The 21,444-nt window shown below is 36.7% G+C and overlaps 1 protein-coding gene across 5 annotated transcripts in view; it reads right to left on the minus strand.

Annotated features, from left to right (window-relative positions):
- MICU3 (mitochondrial calcium uptake family member 3) overlaps positions 1-21,444 on the minus strand; it is a 112,453-nt gene that overhangs the window by 3,001 nt on the left and 88,008 nt on the right. For 3 of the 5 annotated variants that reach the window (XM_023252408.2, XM_006930595.5, XM_023252407.2), the window contains 5 exons: positions 16,028-16,128; positions 15,388-15,559; positions 4,924-5,032; positions 2,718-2,875; positions 1,599-1,667 (listed from right to left, as the gene is read on the minus strand). In XM_023252408.2, coding sequence (XP_023108176.2) covers positions 1,599-1,667; positions 2,718-2,875; positions 4,924-5,032; positions 15,388-15,559; positions 16,028-16,128 — 609 coding nt within the window. Of the gene's footprint in view, positions 1-1,598; positions 1,668-2,717; positions 2,876-4,923; positions 5,033-10,635; positions 10,793-15,387; positions 15,560-16,027; positions 16,129-21,444 lie in introns of those variants that run through there. The other 2 variants (XR_002741631.2, XM_023252409.2) reach the window with 2 other exon arrangements.

The raw sequence follows: 21,444 nt of genomic DNA on the forward strand, positions 1-21,444 counted from the left end.
ATAAAAACACTCGACAATATAAGATTCAAAGACTTAACATAAGACATTTCCTTTAACTTAAAATTTCAGTATTTTGCTAAGTAACTTGGCTAACCGAAAGGTCTAGAATAAAGGTAGTCGTTTTTATCTAGGGTTCCATGTACTACTTACTACACAGGATTAGTAGTGTCAGCGTGACTATTTTGGGTTGGTGGGGAACACTACCTACATGAACAAAGGGTACGGTCCTACTTGTTTTTTGTTTTAATGTTAGTGAAGTTTCTAAGGCAGTGGAAACTTCCTTAAAATAGAGAGGAGGGAGACCTGACTTCTTTTGCTAGCTCAACAGTTACCACCGTAAATAAATAAGCCTAGTTGCCACTGAACATGTTAGAGCCAAAATGAGTTTCCCAAATGAGTTCCATTTAAAAAAAAAAAAGAAAGCTTTGAAAGCTTTGTAAAATGGTGAACACTTGGTTTTCTCTTGGAAAGACACATAAATAGTGGCATATTAAGATCTGATAAGTTCTAAGGGGGAAGAAACCTACTGTATCATGTTAATTAGGATACTTCTCAAACTTAATTGATTGACTAAGTAGATTTTTGTTGTTGTTGTTTTTTTAGAGTAATACGCATTGATATCCTATGGAACCGCTTCGGGAAATATTGCTATAGACAAATACAAATGTTTCAGGCTTGAGGGAAACAGCGAGAATGTATATTGACAAGCATATATGAACGAACAAAACTGTTACTGATGAGACCTAACTAATAAGAAATCACAATAAACCAAAATTTTGTAGCTACAATAGCACACTTTTAAAAGAAAAAAAGAAAAAGTAAACCTCTCATTCTGGAGATCAGCAACAAATAGGAGTTACTTCTTTGGGTCGACACAAACGGAACGAATCTCGGGCATCTTCCTCAACTACAGCACTCGATGGTGATGGTTAGTTAACAGTAAGTAACACGGCTATGCCATGAGACAGAATGAGGCTCAAATCCTAGCTGGCCACTTACCAGCAAGGTATCTTGGGCAAATTACTCACTATGTCTTTATTTTCTCTGCTGTCACATGGAGTATCTAGCCGTGAAGATTAAATGAGATACTACATGTATGAGAACACCTATTAGAGGGCCAGACACCTAAAATAATTCTAAAAAAGTCAGCTGCTATTATTACAGCAGATGTTTGGACATGGTCCTATAAAATAGTTAACTAATATTCCCTTAGACGCTAATGGTCCCAGATTATAAGAATCCTATTTGGATTCATATTGTATCTGCTCACATACAAAACTGTAGGCTTAACAGAAAATTTTTCATTCAAGACATCCAAGAGAATTCCAGTCAGATGAGTATTTATTCTAGTTCCTTTTTGGATCACAGTGTAATAGTTGCAAATTCACGCTTTGTCATAATGATTAGTTCTTAAATTAAATTACTGGTCTAAAATGAAATCATTAGAAGTGTAATTCTTCAACTGAAATAATGGGCTAAAATACAAAAATAATTCCTAAGTCTATTTCTTTCAGCTATTTCCCAAGTGTCATAATAGAAAAATAAATTATGATTCTTTGTTTCTGAACAAATTTAGACAAACAAATTTAGCTACATACTTATCTGCTGTGAAGTTCTTTCTTTAGACAGGATTTGAAAGTGGGATACTTCTGAACTGTTTTATAACCCTGCGGAACAGAGGATTACCAGTATGTAAATGTACATAAAATATTATGGGGCCACAGGTATGCAATAAATAAATAAAGCAAAAATAAAAACATATAGCATTTAAGAGATAAGCACAGTATCAGAGATTTGTAGCATAGTTTATATTTTAATCTGCTTCTGCTACTCTAAAATTTTTGAGGAAAAATAAATGATTTTCAGTGTATGTCCTTTCAGGTATTTGTGACCTCAGTCGGAAGTGTTAACAGCTCACCACTAGGTGGCAGTTAAGTACACAGTATCTTTACCAATTTTAAAAAATCATTAAAAATCTTTAAAAACATTGTTTAAGATGAATCTCGATTTTTTTATATATAACTTTTTCTCTTTTTAGATGTACAGCATTTAGGGGTATTCTTACCAAAGACAGAAGATTGAACATTCTGGCTGTTAATAGAACATTTTTTTTTTTTTACCTTCCATTTGTGGCACATCCACAAACATGTTAAATGTGCAAACACTTGTTGATTCATGCTATATTTCATTACTTAAACCATGTTTCTGAGAAAAAAAATCACTACATTTCTAGTAATTTTCAGTAGAAGATGTTAACAGGACAAAAATATTTCAACAGACAAAACAAAGGTGTTCAGTGTATTTTCCATTTAAAAAGTACTGACTATGCAGTGACCGAAGAGCCTCAAATTGCCTAGTGGAAATATGCATCGGACAAAATGCTATGTCTTTGTCTAGTACCAAGTCTGAAGTGCCTGTGTGCAGCCTGAATTAATCAAAAAATATTTCACATTTCTCCCCACAAACGGAGAGGAACGTATTAACTGGATATGAAAGTAAGTTACTGAAATTCAAACTGATTTATATTTTCAAAAAGCATTAACTTTAATCATCTCAAAGTGTTTTTGAAAATAGGTATGACCTTATGTGTTTTCTTTTCAAATATGACATTTCATGTTTCTATCCTTAAAAATCTGTATAAATTGTTTCTGAAACGGAGAGGAGTTTTTTCTTTCAGTTTTTAAAAAGGATATCAATAGGCTTCAAATTTATTTTACCCGGAATCCTCTATGGAGTCTGTCTTTCATAATTCCAATAAATTCTTTATAACTTAATTGATCATCTTTGTCAACGTCAAAAATCTTGAAGACTGTGTTCACTAAATGTGGTGAAAGTTTGAGGCCAGTAGCTACATAGACGGCACGCTTAAATTCATCTGGATAAATGTTACAGAAAAGGAGGAAATAGTTAATATTATTTTTATAATATGTGTTAACTACTAGAAAGGTTATAAAAGAAGTTTTTCTGACCATGGGTCTTGACTTTATGTAACACACGACTTTTCATTAATCATGCTATCTTTTAGGGAACAGAGAATTTATATGGTTTGAATTAAAAAGGCCAAGCAGTAGCTGTATCTTGGGTTAATAATGCATTCATATTTGATGATGTTTAATGAACACCTACTATCAGTGATAGACGTACTAGAAATTAAGCTGAATAAGTTACCAAGAAACCTACAGTTCAGACAAATGACGAGACACCTGTCCAAATAACCATCACACAGGACCACACAAATATTAACAAAGTGTATGAGAACTTGGACATGAGTGACTACTTCTGTCTGTAGTGTGGAGTCGTAAGGAAAGGAAAGAGCAGAGCAGTGATTAGGAAAGGCTGCAATTTGTATGTGAGCTGAACCCTGAGGGATGGATGAATTCTGCTTGTGGAGATGAGGGAAATGGCAGAGGAGGGGACAAGAATGAACACAGGCGTGGGGGGAAAGAGCAGAGTCTCGGGCACGCTGGGAGGGCAACAAGTGGTCTGGTCCGGACAGAGCCCAGGGGACACGCAGAAGCTGGAGAAGCTCTGCACAGGGACTCTGAGGTGAGGAGCCTGGACAGTCTTCAACAGGCAAGTGTGGGATGGAGGAGTTTACACAGCAGGTGTGTCGTAGAAGGGATCACGTCTTAGAGAGATCACTCTGTGAGCTGTCTAGGAAACATCAGAGAGGAAGGTGGATAATGGCAGGAATACCACAGGGTTGGCTACCGCAATGGTCCTTCTGAGAGGTAAACACCTGAAAGTAAGTGCTAGCAGCAACAGCAAACAAAGAGAGACGGATTCCGAGCACCTGCCAGGGCACACATTTGATTGCTTTCATTCCTAGTTCCATACAGTAAAAGAGCAACTTTCCATTCTGAACCAGGTAAGCAGATGCTGACTTTTTTTTCCTCTCAAGGTTGACTAGTGGGTTCATCATGGCAGTAACTGCCGGTCTGTGAAAGCAGGGCTCCCAAAGGTTTGGTTTTCAAACACAAAAGTAGTTGAGCTGAGATGTCTTTTTTGAACATCTGCACTAGACAAGGGTGAAATAGGACAAATTTTCAGGTTTCTCTAACTCAGCGAGTACATGAATGAAGCTAGGTGAGGGATTCAGTATCTATGTTTTGGGGGGAGAGAGAATTTATGAGCATTTAGGGACTACAGTTTGGCTTCTCCCCAGAACTTGGTAATAGAAAAACAAGACTGTCCTCTGAGATTTAAACTTGGGAATTAGCACTTATTAGATTATGGCAGACACAGGTAGAATTACCTTAAAGACGTAAGTGGCAAGTCCTCATATGGCAAGAATAATAAACAAAAGACACATTAGGGAAGGGAAACTGGTCCCAGCTACAGAATCTTAGAAAACGGACTAGACTCGTTAGTTTGTCTATAAGGAAAGAATGAAGCTGATCCTGAGGAGGACAGCATTCTGAATTCTATGACAGTGTATTTCTTTGTAAATTAAGCAAAATCAACATACAATTTTATATGTGATTCTTAAAACTTGATTAACATAAGTCCACAGCAAAGGGGGGGCTCTGTTGGCAAAATTCAGGCTTCTCGATCAGCAGGGACTGAGCAAAAGATTAGAAATACAAACATCACCCTGTGATGACGTTTGAGCGTGGCCAGTTGGCTCTTCCATAGGTGCACATGCTACCAGCGGCCATGAGGTTTCTTCCTCTTTGAATCTTTACAAGCATCATTAAGTCTTCTCTATAAGATGAAATGAAGGCCAATAATAAATTTAATGGAAAAATTTAGCATATTTCCCTAAACTCTGCTGGAAAACAGATTTCCCATCAAAGTATATATCACACTTCCAGGTGACTTGATGGCTAATATGAAATACTTTATTAATTTGTTATCAAAGCTCCTAGAAACAAGATAGGATCATTATTTTTTGCCTCTAAGTACTGAAAGACGATTACTTACCTTGCCCTATAGAGCGACTTGCAAAGTTATACATATTCAAGGCTATTGCAAAGTCTTCTAAGTTGTTCAGAAACTGGAAAAATGACCTGAATTCATCAAATGTGATGCCCTATATTGGGAGAATACATGGAAATATATTTAGTATTGCCAAATTAATTAAAATAAGCATCTGTACTTACTAGACATAAATAGATTAGGCACTTGCCATATCTCATGTAGGTAAACATTTCCAGGGCACATTCTGAAGCCTCCTTCCTCAAATGGAATGTAAAATTCACTCAGATTTATTTCCACTGCATAGGGTTGCTACCATTAGCATGACAGGTGAAAATATTTTTAAAACACTGTCATATCTGTACAAAGTTTCAAAAATGATACAATAAAAACGAATAAAACTTTTACAACCACTTTGGAGACCTCTTCGGTTGTTTCTTATAAAGGCAAACAAACAGCTACTATATAATCTAGCCATTCCATCCCTAGGTGTTTGCCTAGGAGAAACAAAAACACACATCTCCACAAAGAGTTGCACACAAATATTCACAGCAGCCTTATTCATAATGTCCTAAAGCTGGAAATACCCCAGATGACAGGTGAATGCATACACAAGTAGTGGTCTAACAATACCAAAGGGCCCAGCTATGGCTTGGCAACATGGATGAAACTCAAGTGAAAGAAGCCAGACACGAGACCCCACATGCGATATAATTTCAATATACGAAATTCTAGAACAGACGAGAGTTGTGTAAAGTGACGGCAGGTAGATCAGTGGCTGCTGAGGGGCTGCGGAAGGGCAGGTGGACAGGGAACGGGCACGACGCAACACTGCACTTTTTTCAGGTGATAGAAGTGTCCTAGGACTCTGGTTTCTAGTCTAGCATGAAAGAAACTTGGAAGCAGCCACTCTGTCCTAACAAGTAAAAAGCTGAATAAATAGAGGAAAAAAAACCTAAAAAGCTTCAATTTTGAAAACTGTATTTTAGGCCTAAGGTTTTTAAACCCTAAGAGTAAGTATGATGATTAAGAAGAAAAACACGAGAGGAAAACCACCCCTAAAACACCAGTTTCTCCTGTACACGTATTCCTTAAATATAACTCAGCATTTGGCCATTAACGTCTGTAACAATGACAATGCGAAAATCAAAATGTTGAACAGGCCAGAGGCAGGGTACTTTCACTTATTTCTGCCACGATAACTCTGCCAGGACAGCACGAGGAGGCCCCGTGAGTGCACACTTACAGTGCTGGGCCCACGGAGAGGACTCCGGAACGTCATTTCCATAAACTGCAATGACTACCACTGCTACCAGCTCAACGCACCATGTATCTCAGATAACGTACATTTGGCCATGAAGAGCTACATTTAAATTATTATGTTCTCAGCAAAACTAATATAATTGACAAAGTAAACAGAAAAAGGGCATAGGGCTAAGAGCTTAGGCTTAATAATTTCTCACCTTTACATGAAAAGGGAAAGGGAAACTAACAAGGCAGCATTGGAAAGGCAGGGAAAGAACCAGAAAAGTCTACGTTCGTATAAGCCAATTACTGATTAAACGATTATCAGAATCATATTCATTATCAATTTATTATCAAAATAATAATACCAATTTTTGGTATACATTATTTCCACTTCACCTGCAATGCTTTTTACCTGCAAGGAGAATTCTGTCTTTTCTCTTCACTATTTTCTCTTCCTCTTTCCTTATATTCATTTATGGCCACTCCAACCCTGGATTTTGTTTTGTGACCTGATCCCAATTGCCATGTTTTCCAGGAAGGGCTGTTTGAATCAATTAGGGGGAGTGAGCCAGAAGGGGTTTGTCTTGATGTGGAGAGCTTGTTGCCAGGGAAACCGGTCACTGTTCTGGTTCTATATCAGTTTATGCTGTGGCCAGCTGCCACAGCAATTTTTAAGCAAAGTGTAAACAAAAATGTCAATTCTTTTAGGGAGCATAAGATTAAAAAGCAAATCGAGGTATGACGGAATACAATGTTCACCATCTGAATCTTTAGATTTTTCAGAAGAGTGATGTCATGTTTCAGAAAGATAGGTCAGATTCAACACCATATAATTATTCTTCTGTGTAGATTAAATTCTTTGTGTTTGGAAATAGAGAATCATAAACTTGAAGAACAGGGAATTCATTTTGATAATTTAAAGCACTCCATTTTTTTTTTAATTTTTTTTTCAACGTTTATTTATTTTGGGGACAGAGAGAGACAGAGCATGAACGGGGGAGGGGCAGAGAGAGAGGGAGACACAGAATTGGAAACAGGCTCCAGGCTCTGAGCCATCAGCCCAGAGCCTGACGCGGGGCTCGAACTCACGGACCGCGAGATCGTGACCTGGCTGAAGTCGGACGCTTAACCGACTGCGCCACCCAGGCGCCCCAAAGCACTCCATTTTTAACAGCAGTGAGGGAACGATAGTGTCAGGAGGTAGAGTCATTTCTTCTTCCTCTCACCACCAGAATCACTTTTATAATGAACCATTTGGACTTGAAAGGAAAACGTCCTAACTGTGAGAAGTGGAATGAAAAGAAGTATCTTACATTGTAGCAAAAATAACATGATGATAATAACGGAAAAATTTAAAGCATCAAAAGGACATGAGCTGAGAATCAAGAAATAAACCCAAATACCTACGATAGAATGATTTTCAATATGAGTGCCAAGGCCATTTATTATAGAAAGAACCTCTTTCTTTTTAACATCTTTTTAACAAATGGGGCTGGGACAACTGCTTATTTACACTAAAGGAAAGAAGTTGAACTCTTAATTCACTTCATAGACAAAAGTGAACTCAAAATGGGTCAAAGACCTAAATTTAATAGCTAAAATTATAAAAATCTTACAAAAAACACAGAAACAAAAACTTCATAACCTTGGAACTGGCAATGGTTTCTTCCTCTTGTTTTTTTGTTTTGTTTTTTTTTTTTTACATCAATGTATTCTTTATTTTCAAAGAGGAAGAGCTGTTGTATTTTCTTCCTGGTAATAGTTTCTTAATATGACACCCAAAGTATGAGCAACAAAAGGAAAATAGACAAATGAGACGTTGTCAAAAGTAAACATTTTTTGTGCATTAAAGGATACTATCAAGGAAAGTAAAAAGACAACACACAAAATGGGAGAAAAAACTGGCAAATCACGTATCTGACAGGATTCTAGTATCCAGAACATATAAAGAACTCTTAAAAATCAATAACATAAATGGGAATGCAAGCTGGTGCAGCCACTCTGGAAAACAGTATGGAGGTTCCTCAAAAAACTAAAAATAGAACTACCCTATGACCCAGAAATTACACTACTAGGTATTTATCCATGGGATACGGGTGTGCTGTTTCAAAGGGACACATGTACCCGCATGTTTATAGCAGCACTATCAACAATAGCTAACGTATGGAAAGAGCCCAAATGTCTATTGATGGATGAATGGACAAAGAAGATGTGGTATATATACACAATGGAGTATTACTCGGCAATCATATAGAATGAAATCTTGCCATTTGCAACTACGTGGATGGAACTGGAGGGTATTATTATGCTAAGGGAAATTAGTCAGTCAGAGAAAGACAAATATCAAATGACTTCACTCATATGAGGACTTTAAGCGACAAAACAGATGAACACAAGGGAAGGGAAACAAAAATAATATAAAAACAGGGAGGGGGACAAAACAGAAGAGATTCATAAATATGGAGAACAAACTGAGGATTACTGGAGGGGGTGTGGGAGGGGGAATGGGCTAAATGGGTAAGGGGCATTAAGGGGTCTACTCCTGAAATCATTGTTGCACGAGATGCTAACTAATTTGGATGTAAATTTAAAAAATGAAGAAAATAAAAAATAAAAGTAAAAAAAATCAGTAACATAAAGACAACACGATTAAAAAATAGGCAAAAGACTTGAATAGATATTTTTCCAAAGAAGATAGACAAATGGCCAACAAGCACAGGAAAAGATGCTCAACATCATTATTCACTGGGGAAATGCATACTGAAACACAATGATACCACTGCACATCCACTAGGATAGCTAAAATTAAAAAGGCAAGCAATAACAAGTGTTACTGTGGAGAAAAATGTAGAAACATTAGAAACTTCAGACATTATTAATGAGATTATAAGATGCTGTGGCTACTGTGGAAAACAGTTTGGTAGTTCCTTAAAATGTTAAAAATTAAGGATGCCATGTGACCCAGCTATTTACCCTGAAGTATATATCTAATTCTCTGACAGTTCAAAACACATGTCCACATGAAAAAATTGTATACAAATATTCATAACAGCATTATTTGAATAGTCAAACTGGAAACAATTCACCAACTGACAAACAGAGGAAATGTGATATATCTATATAATAAAGTAGCATTTGGCAATAAAAAGGAATGAAGCGCCATTATTTGCTAAAATATGGATGAACTTTGAAAAAGTTATGCTAAGTTAAAGAACCCAGACATAATGGATTACAAATTATATGACTGCACTTTTATGAATATCCATTATAGATAAATTCATAGAAACAAAGCAGATTAGTGGTTGCCATGGGCTAGGGGGAGGTGAACTGAGGAGTGACTGCTTAATGGGTTATGGGGTTTCTGTTTAAGATGATGAAAAAGTTCTGGAACTAGTACTAATGATGATTGTATAACATTGTGAACAGAATGCCTCCAAATTTTACTCTTTAAAATAGTTAAAAGGGAGAAATGGTAAATTTTATGTGTCTCTTATAATAAAAATTTACATATACTATTGAAATGTGTCATTCAGGATGTGAACAAGCATGTGTAAGTCCATTTGGATGGAACTGTGGCAAGGCCTCAGTGAACAAAACTGAGAGTTGATAAGACATAATTCAATCAAGAGACAAACTAGAAAATGCTGTAGATCTCAAGCTGCAGTGTGATTACACTGGTTGTACCGGCAGATACCATGCTCTATCTGCAGCCATGATGGAGCTCCCAGTGTGTGCACCTGTTTATCTTTGGTTGAGGTACATAAGCGTGAAATAATTATTAGAAGACTAGGACGAGACTGGGGGGAGTCATGCCATGGAAAATGGCAGGGTAGGGTGCTTAAAGAATTGGTCCCTCCATTGAAACAGCCATTAGCTGGGAAAGACTGACAGGATTAACTTTTTTCAAACTCTGGAATCTAATCCATAGTTTATAGCAAGGAGGGGACTGGTTAATGAAGAGAAGGGTAGCTGGAATTCAGGGAGAGAGCACTGTGATGTTTCTGTCCACTGAACTACCATTTTTATCTTTCGGTGCGTGGGATAGTGCTGATGTTCCCGGCGTGGCTTCCTGGTGCCAGAGGGCTACTATGGTATGCGATTATTAAATGTTGTGTTATTTAATATAAAATGTATTGGTAATTAAAATGTTGTTATTAAAATGTTACCACATGCGATTTGACCTGTATGGTGGTTCTCTGAGGGACTAGTGAAGAGGCTGACTTTTGTTTTGCCCCTCCCTCCTGGGCTTTCCTGGGGACAGTGACATCTATCAAAAGATTTAAAGACATGCACACTCTGTGCCTGCCTGACACAAGGGGTGACAGATGGGACAGGTGGCAGACAGAATCCAAAAACTTGACAAAGGGAAGGCTCAGGAGAATGGTATTAGAATAGGGGCTAACAGGGACACTGTAGATACCTGGGAATTAAACGTAACCAGGAACTGCCACATGCTTTGAAAATACCTACGGATGTTAGGTTACCACCTCTTGCAGATCTGTGGGCTTTGTAGCGGCAGGAGATGAAGGCATAGGAAGAGGCTTCGGTAGTCTGGGTCAGTGCAGGAGGAATGCTCCAGCTCAGAGCTGAGTTGCAAAGAGAACACTCTAGGTTTTTCTTCCTGGCTCTGGGATGTAAGGATCTCTGTCAGTTCTCTGGCTAATCACTTAGATAACAGAACAGAGTCTTCAGTGACTATACATGACAAGAAATGCACTTTCCCCGATTTATTTAGTGACTTCGCCAAGCTGTTTTGCGTACACAGCTGTAGGGGAGAGTTTGGTTTTTCAGAGTTAACACAGTATAATATTCAAAATGGTTAGGTTTTAGCAAAAAATTACAATGCATACAAAGAATTAGGAAAATATGGCCTATTCATCAGGAAAATACATCAACAGAAACCATCCCTGAAGAAGTCCAATCATTGGACTAAATAGACAAAGACTTTGAATCAACTAAAATACACTCAAAAGAGCTAAAGGAAACTATGGATAAAGAACTAAAGGAAATCAGGAAAACTACCTATGAACAAATTGAGAATATCAAGATAGAAATTGTAAAAAGGAACCAAATAAAAATTCTGGAGCTGAAAAGCACAATAACTGAAACACAAAGTTGAGTAGGTATTCAGCAATGGATTTAAATAGGCAACATAGAGAATCTGCAAACTTGAAGATAGAATAGTTAAAAGTATTCAGTCTGAGGAGCAGAAAGAAAAAAAATGAGGAAAATTAACAGAACCTAAGGAACCTGGGGACACCATCAAGTGTACCAATACACAAATTATGGGACTTCCAGAAATAAAAGGGGAGAAAACAGCAGAAAGAACAGTTTTACAAATAATAATTGAAAACCTCAAAAATTTGATGTAAGACCTAAGTCTACACGTTCAAGAAGTTTTATGAACTTGAAGCAGGAAGAACTGAAAAGATCCATACCAAGACACATACTCAAACTGTCAAAAGACAAAGGCCATCTTGAAAGCAGCAGGAGAGAAGTGATTCTTCATAGAGAAGGGATCCTCAATAAAACGAACAGCTGATTTCTCATCAGAAACCATGAGGCCACAAGTAAGTAGGACAGTTCAAGTGCTAAAAGAAAAACATCTGACCATTCTGTATGTGGCAGAGCTATCCTTCAGAAATGATTAAGATGTTCTCAGGTAAACAACATGTGGCAAAACTATCCTTGAAAAATGAAGAAAGTAAGACATTCTCAGATAAACAAAACTCAAGTGGGTTCGTTACTAGCAGATCTATCCTACAAGAAATGCAAAAGGGAGTCACTGAGGCTGAAAAGAAAGGAAACCAGAATCTAACTCAAAGCTATATGAAGAAATAAAGAATTCTATTTAGGGTGAAGGTAATGGTAATTACACAGATACTGCTTCATACTCGCTGGGATGGCTATAACAAAAAATTTATATATATATACATATATATATATATGTATATATATATATATATATATAAATGTCTATGGACAGATGAATGGATAAACAAACAGTATACATACAATGGAGCATAATTCAGCCATAACAAGGAATGGAGTACTGATACAAGTTACTACATGCGTGAACCTCAAAAATATGATGAAAGAAGCCAAACATGTAAGGTCACATATTGCATGATTCTATTTATATGAAATAGTCACAATAAGTAAATCCACTGAGACAGGAAATTGACAATGATTACTAAAGGCTGGAGAGGAATGACATAATTTGGAGGTCTATACACTAATGACTACACCCCTAAATGCTAGAGTCACATATCCAATTGCCTATATAACTTCTTCATTGAGATATCTCATAGGAATCTCAAACTTAAATTGTCCAAAATTAAACCATTAATTCTTTTCTAAAACCCCAAACTTGAAGTCTTGCTTAGCTCAGTAAATGGTACCGCTGTTTCACAATGTGTTTCAGGCCAAAACCCTAGGAATTCTTGATTCTTCTTTTTCCTTCACATTGAAATCTAATCCAGCAGCAAGTTCTATCAGCTCTCCTCTTTATTTTTTTTTTTAATTTTTTTTTAACTTTTATTTATTTTTGAGACAGAGAGAGACAGAGCATGAACGGGGGAGGGGCAGAGAGAGAGGGAGACACAGAACCGGAAGCAGGCTCCAGGCTCTGAGCCATCAGCCCAGAGCCCGACGCGGGGCTCGAACTCACGGTTGGTGAGATCGTGACCTGAGCTGAAGTCGGACGCTCAACCGACTGAGCCACCCAGGTGCCCCTCAGCTCTCCTCTTTAAATGATCCAATTTCTCACCACCTTTCCCTACATTCACCCTGGTCCATGCCATGCTCATCTCTTACCTGCACTCCTATAACAATATCCTAACTTGCCTCTTCCTTTCAAAGCTGGGCCAGCTGAAGTGTACTCTGAATATACCAGCCATGATGATCTTTTGAAGGAGGAATCAGATCATATGTGGCCCATGAGTCACATCATATTTAGGTGTCACAGCAGACAGTGAATGCATGCTGAATAAATACTTGACGGATGAATGCACACAGGCCTATGTTCTAAAGCAAGGCTACCAAACTTTTCCTAGAGTAGACCAGAGGGGAAGTATTTTTATTTGTTTAGGAATATAGTCTTTGCTGCAACTACTCAACTCTACTATTAGGGCGCAAAAGCATTCACAGATGATACATTCATAGAATGAGTGTGGCTATGTTCCAATAAAATATTATTTCTGAAAACAGAGGACGTAGGTAGTTTGCTGACTCCTGTTTCAAATTTTAATAATGTAGTAGTGTCCCATCACTCTTACAATCACCACTAGAATAAAATCTAAATTCCTCGAAGACCTAACCCATCTCAGTCTCTCCATCTCCTACTACTTTCCTATGCCCTTACTTTACCCTATTTTGCAATTTCTCAAATAAACTCAGCTTTTTCTGTGCCCACGCCTTTGGTATTTGCTGTTTCCTCTGCCTCTTTGCATAGGTCATTCCTCACAGTCTTTCCTCAAAAGCTACCTCTTCAAAAAAACCTTTCCCCAACAGTCCATCTCCTTTTCCAGTCCTCATGACTTTTGTTTAACATCTATCATTATCTGGAAATAAATCATTTATTTATTTTTTGTTTACTTGTTTATTGTGTCTCTCCACTAAGAGGTATTTCCATGAGAAGGATTTTGCTGATCTTGTCACTTTATCTACAGTAGCTAGAATAAGGTCTCATAAATGGTTGATGCCCAATATCTGCTAGATACATGGATGAAAATTAAAGTATTTTAGAAATGTCAAGTGCTATCCAAGTAGCAGTACCTGTTATTCTTTTGGAAGTAAATGGATGAGAAATGAGAGGAAGGGAAAGATGTAAGTAGGGTGTGGTAGGAGTATCATTGGCTTACAGTCTTGGGTTTGATTCCCTGAACAAGTGTCTAAGTATCTGAGAAGACTCAGCTTCACTTTTTCTAAAAGAAAAATGTCAATATCTGGAAGTCTGTTCTAAGGATTGATGACGTAATATCAAACCAAACAAACATCAGGAGAATTGATGCTGGTTCATTTGCCAAATTTTCTTTCGTTTTTTTTTTTTTTTTTAAACTGTAATGATTTGTAAAACTAAGATACTTCTATCAATTATAAGTTTTCAGAAACTGAATTTAGCCTAAAGGAAAACTTTTTATTTTCAGATAATTTTTTGATGTATAAGTTGCAAAAACAGTATAAGCGTTCCCATACACTCTTTACCCTGGAACTGAACTTTTTGAGTTACAGATTGCTGTTTCCATTTGGTAAAAGACAAAGAAAAGCAGACTCATTAAAGCTCTAAATATTCTAGCAGCTTGACAAAGTAGTACAATTTCCGATATTTATTTTTAGGGATCTGGGTATCAATTGGAAAAAATTCAGTTTATCATACAAAACAGATAAAAGTCCTCTAAGAGATTATGTAAACTAATGGCCAAATGCATCAAGCCTTTTTTTTTCATTCCATAGGAGACCAGGATAATTGTTAGCACTGTCACAGTGTAGCCACTTTAAACAAAGTCAAACTATTTGCAAGTTTTTCTTGGATAGATTAACTTGATCCTTCTATAAACACAAATAGAAGGCAATATATCCAAAACATCTCATGCTTGAAGGGGTACTTGTAACACCAGTTCCATTTGGTTGCAATGATGCATTCAAATACCACTAGATAATGCGACTGCTCAGAATTGCTGACAACACATTTGCTGCTAAACAAATAGACAATCAGTTGTCCCAGGTTCTTAACCATTCGTGCCATCCAAACTCTTTGAAAACCTCACTTCACTTCCTGATAAGATCCCTCACTCATCAAAGGCTGTCTTCAAATGACCTTTTTTTTTAAGGATATTATGGAATAAAGTGTTACTGAAATGATGTCGATATAAACTGTTTTATATGAGGTGATGTTGATGTGGTAGTCAAAGCATATAGCTCAGTAGAATTCTCTTCAAAAATGATATTCATAATTTGGATTACACAACTGCTAATAATCTTAAAGGTTTTCAGCATTTCTAAGAAAGACATGGATATTGACCCAGAATTTTACATTAATCAAATTTTGAAAATTAGCCAGAGCACTTAGGACACTGAGGAAAAAAAGAATGAAATATATCCGAAATATCTATTAATCCATAGCAGAGAAAAAGAATTAAGAAAAGGACAATATATTTTATAAACCTATATAATTACAAGATAGTATCATATGTAACAAAATAGATATGGGTGATTAGATACCTTTTCTTCAGGTATACTGTAACGCACATTTTCCAAAAATACTGATGTATTTTCCACATTTGTATATCGCAAAAGAATATGAGCAAAATCTTCTTCACTGATAGTGTTCATCCCATTAGAGTAGGAAAGGAATTCTATTTCTAGAACTTCTGTTTGTAGGTTATCCATGAATCTATGACAAAATATATAAAGAATGAATACGATAAATGAAGAGTGATGGTGGGGGCTTTGGCTTCCCCATCTGTGAAATGGGGATAACACAAAGACCTCGCAGGGGAGCAATGAGACTTTCGAGAGTTACTGTGCAGTGCCAGGCGATTACTACATTGACACTATATCCATGTTTACTAATGTGGTTCACTGAGACTAAGGAGTTGGGGAGATACCTTCTCAGGAATATACAGGACATAATCAATCCAGATATCCGGGCATTTCTTATCATTCAGCAACTTCCTATTACACTTACCAAGATAACCACTAGTATGCTGGTACTGATGGAAGTGCGTATTTGTTATAGAGATATATTCAATTCAGACGAAAGCAGCCAAGAGGTGAGTATTTCTGCACCAGATCGTTCCTAGAGACCTGTCTGACTTCAGCATGTTAACATTTTTCAATACAAACATAAAGGTAAGCTCACCTATAAAAATCTTCAAAGTTGAGCTCAGCTTTTCCTTTCTTTCCAAAAAAGTGCACAAGAAGTGTAGTATCTGTTACCAAACTTGTAATGTCATCAGCACGCTTAAAAAAATCACAATTTAAAGGTTAGCTGCAATAAACAGAGGAGGGACACCCAACATCCCTCAAAGAATTTTGTCACCATACAAACACCAAGAACATACAAACATTAACATTAGAATGAAAGGCATAAGGGTGCATTAATAAATGCCATTATAGGCAAAATGAAGTTCAATATTTGAAAACAGAAATATGACTGAAATTGATCTTTATCCTCAAAAAATTTTAAAGATTAGGATTATATTTTAAGGAGTTTTCAAACTCAAAGTATACATATAGGTTATCTGTATTTTAAATTATCTAAGATAGCTGAAATCCTTTACTAATCACCTAAATGTTTTCTCACTATACAAGTCATTTAGTTTGAATTTTCCTAATCAACCCAAAAAATCAATGTTTTTTAAGGATGTCAAAGGAGGTAAATTCTTCAGATGTACGAAACATGGGGCTGACAAAAGAACTGTCAGAAGCTTCACAAAATAGATTCCTTTAAGAACCACATTTTCCTTTGTATTCCACATTTATGATACTTTAAATTGAAGATACTATATTTTGAAACTATTACTTTGGAAATTACACCATCTATAATTTTGTTTAAAAGTCTTACATTATTTTTTGAATGGATAAGAAATTAATTCCAGAGGATTTTTTCCTGCAATTTCCAACAAGCGTGTTCTTAAAATCACATAATTCTAGTCCTTATAAAGTTTACTGGCCTAGGAAAACAGTCCTTTCCTTTAATGTAGCGATATCAATTTTCCTTTTTTCCCCCCTCTCTCCCCTTTGATTCTTTTCTCTTCCTTCTCTTCTCTCCTTCCTTCCTCACTTGGACAATAACTCATACCTATCTTATAAACTCAGGTATAAAAATTAAAATTCAAATGACCGTAACTCTCCCATATATTATCTTGGAAAATGTAAGAAAAATAAGAGGTCAAATAAGAACTACTATTTTCTGTATTAAAAAAAAACACAGTCATAAATATCCATCTAAAAGTACATATCTGAAATATTACTTCTTGGTGAGAATTCTGTCGGCATTTTATAGAAAACAGAAGAAACAGCATATACTTCTCTACAAAGGAGTAAGTTGTGATCTGTGTTCCCTGACAAAATGTCTCATCTTACCCATCTTCCACACATTAACTTTTGGTAATCCTTTGATTCTTCATAGTTCTCTTCCCAATCTTTCATGAAGACAGCAATTTTATCCTTCATAATATTTGTTGGGTCTTTATTTCCCTTCTCCCTAGACCAACTATTATTAACTACTAATGACTAGTTCAATGTTATAGAGACTACATCTCGTGATTTGTCTTTTCCCTCCCACACGCCTTCTTTTAATCCCTGTTTTTCTAAAGTGGTCTCTTCGCTACAGTGATTACTCAGGTCTTTCTTAAAAACTCCAACATGTAAGGTATCTTCCACTTTAAATGATCTCAGATTGGTGAAATTCTTTAGTAAGACTATAGGTCTTATTTATATTTATTTAGCTTGGATTTTCCTAGGTAATCCCTAGCATATAACCTCCTTTAACCGGTTTGAAAGATCTCTACTGCTTCTTAGTTTGCTGACAACTCCCAGGATTTTCAGGAGTTGGAATAACTTAGAAGTTTCCTGTAATATATCCAACTTCTTTGAAGATCTGATCGCCAGGGAGAAAACACCACAGCCTGGAAGCCAGGTGTCCCATACTATCTTTTAAATATACCTTACTGAACAAGCAGATGATGGATGTTGAGGAATATGAGTGGTGCCAGCCTTTAAGAACTCCCTACTGATAGCAGACAAGTATAATTTTCAGTAGTGCTCAAAAGGCACTATTACTTCCACCAGTGGCTTTAAGTGGAGGAGGCAGACTGCCATACGGACAGGATTTAAAATCAGAAGATCTGAGTTTATGGATCTTTTGACCTTTAGCTTCCTTATCTATACAAGAGGCACAAACCTACCTATGACAATGAATGTGAGGATAAAATTAGGGTATGAATGAGAGTCAAGTATACAAGTGTTATTATTGGCAGTCATAAGCTGCTCTGGTGTAAAGCATTAAGACCGTTGGGAAAAAAGAGATTTCTCATGTTAATTATAAACATTCTTTTGTGATTGTGTATCATCAAGTCTAATCCATCATTATCCATGGAACAGCTTAAGGAAGCAGGGGGAGGAAATATTTGAGAAGGCATGACTAAATGGAGCATCAAGTGGAAGCTCTATCCAATCAGAAGTCAGCATGAAGAACGGGGGGGGGGGGTATCCATCTAGAAGCTAGAGGAAGGGAATGTGGGGGAGGTATAAAGTGGGTAAAAAGAGGGGCCATGGTGTTCTAGAAAAAGCTGCTTACTTCACAAATAAGCAGTGGTATGGTGAGCACATAAGACGGTGAGCTCAAGTGTCAGATTTCTAGCTTCGGATCCTGAATTTTAACCGCTTAGTTAGGTGACCTTGGGAAGTTAACCTCTCTGAGGACATTATTACCCTCAGGAATAATAACAGTACCTACCTTGAAGTGTTGTGAGGCTCAGGTAACACATGTAAATCATTTAGCACTATAACTGGCATACTGTAAATGCTCAACAAATGTTGGCTATTGTTTATTTTTGCCAAATCAATATATTTCAAGAAGTTGAAAAAGGACTAGACGAGACAGAAAAGATGATAATGTTGAAGCTTAATGCAAAAAAAGTTTTACATGGTGCACTCTTACTTCTTTTGTTAACTGAAACTGCCCATACATGTTATATAGACCTGAAAAAAAAAAGCCTTCAAATGAGAACACCAAAAGTTAGTGAACTCCAATAACACCCTCATGAAATGTTTTCCTTTAGTGCTGTGATGTCCTCTACCTCAAGACCTGACACAGTGAAATGAGATGGCTTTGTTTTACACAGGTTTTAAATAATGACCTCATTCTTCCAGCTTTTCTCATGCCCACTGAACAGAGCAGATCTTCGTTTACAGTCTTTCATCATCAAAATCTTATTAGACTTAGGTTGCACTTATCCAGATAATCCAGACCCACAGAGGCATAAGTAACAGTTTGACATTAGAGAAAAAAAATTAGAAAATGGAAATGGTGAAAACTTTTCTCCCCCCATTCACTGAAACAGAGCACTGTTGGGAGTCATTGAAAACTATACCAGTGCCCTTAGTATCCTGGCAGTGTTATGTAACTTAAATCACAGGGGAGCTGGGACAAAATAGAGACTTTATCCCTTTGATTCTGGTGCTCATTGTTAAAATAAAATGAATTCAGGTGTTTTCATAACAAAGCAAGAAAAAGCCACAAAAGAACCCTATGGCCATTTATGAAAGACCCTTATCTTTTGGGGCTTAAAAATTACTTTAAAAGATTTCATCAAAAATAAAATAAATTAATACATTTGCATGGAATTAAAAATGTCAAATATTACAAATTTTTAAAATATCTTTCAACATATTTTTATTGATTACAGTGGTATAGTAATCTTATCAAACTCTATCCAAGGGTGGCATATCAAACAGATTTCTAAGCTTTCTTTCAAACTAATGTGAATTCTGAAATACTGGTACTATAAACAATTCGATGTACACTGGCATCAGTAGGAACCGGTAAGGAATTACGATGAGCTGTAACTTAACTACAGTTAATTCTCAATTATCCTCTCTCATGTGGGACGGTAGTAACAGAGATAATCCCCAAATAATTATTTTACTTTAGAAGACAATATAAGTTTTGTTTTCTTCTTTCTTCTATCCGATCTACTTTCATCATGTTTGAATCAATTCATTAAGTAATCTAGCATCTTATGAGTGAAGTGTAGGTTGATCATAGCCAATAGTGTGCTAGTACACAAGCTCTTTAGGAAAAAAAAAACCCAACAACCCCGATTTGTAGTGTTGGCCAATTTCTATGGTATTAATTCCTCTATCATGGCCACTTTCAAGGACCAACAGGATGTCGTGGAATGTTGAATTGGGAAGAGATGTGCAGAATTAGCTCTAGGAAGCCATAAAATCTAGCTCCAGCACACCTCCGACGAGTGAAAAACATCTTCAAAAGGTCTTATGCATACATATAATCTTTGAGTATACGTAAGAGCTGACTGGTCTTCTGATATTAAACCTCCCCAGATCTGGATTAAATTCAACATCGAATTAGCAGATTGTGTCCAACTGTGGGAATTTCTTAGATTAAAGACAGGCTGGAGGCTGAGAGGTGGACAGTCTCCGATGGAAAGAGAGCAGGGACACGACTGTTAGTTTGAAGCTAGGTCCCAGTTGGGCTGTAGGACTCCAGGGCGCATGTCCCGAGTTGCTCTTATTTCAGGCATTTACTACCACGTGCCTGCACAAATGATTACAGAAGTAAGCACTTCCAACATACCTGTAAATGGAACATCAATTGCCACTTTATGCCTTAAAAATGGTTCAAATTAAAAGGCAATTTTAAAGGGTTAATTACTGGTCATAATTACATCATATTTACATATCAGAGGTAAATTGGAGAAAGGGAAAAATGCTTTATTTATGTTTTTGGATTTTAAAATTGAGCACAATTGACAAAACTAACATTGCCAAGTGTTTGCCTAGCCTAGGGGTGCCAACAGGGTAACACTGTATATGGGTAACAGAAGTCACACCTGGATTCCTGTTCACGTCTTCAGATTTTTAGGTGTAATTTTTAAGTCAAAGTTTAGGGCTGCCTGGGTGGCTCAGTCGGTTGGGCGTCCGACTTTGGCTCAGGTCATGATCTCGCAGTCCGTGAGTTCAAGCCTCACGTTGGGCTCTGTGCTGACAACTCAAGAGTGTGGAACCTGCTTCAGATTCTGTGTCTCCCTCCCTCTCTGTCCCTCCCCAACTCACACTCTGTCTTGCTCTCTCTCTCTCTGTTTAATAAATAAACATTAAAAAAATGTAAAAAAAAAAAAGTCAAAGTTAGAAAAAGAAATGAGAAGCTAACTTTAAAGAGAAAAATAATGAAAAATATATCTCAGTATTTACCGAAAAGTTCTTTGTGGTAAGACTGACAGCCATTTCTAATAAAGTTCTTAAAAATTAATAGAAAATATAAAATAGTGTTTAATGTAAAAGACATAGCCCATCTTTAAAAATGACAAATCGCTAACAAAACAAAACAAATGAAAAATCCCTAATAACAGCAGCATAATGAGTCGGTGGTGGGAGCACCCCACCTGAGTGCAGCAATAAGGTGCATGTCTCTAGGGAATTCAAGAACAATAACGAATAATCGTCAGTCCGCTTTTTAATTTTTCATGCACTGGCAATCCTACACAGTGTCAAGTTAAAATATCCCTCCCTTCCTTGACTGACTTCTCC

The sequence above is a fragment of the Felis catus genome, chromosome B1 (genome assembly GCF_018350175.1).
Source record: "Felis catus isolate Fca126 chromosome B1, F.catus_Fca126_mat1.0, whole genome shotgun sequence".
NCBI classification, from domain to species: Eukaryota; Metazoa; Chordata; class Mammalia; order Carnivora; family Felidae; genus Felis; species Felis catus.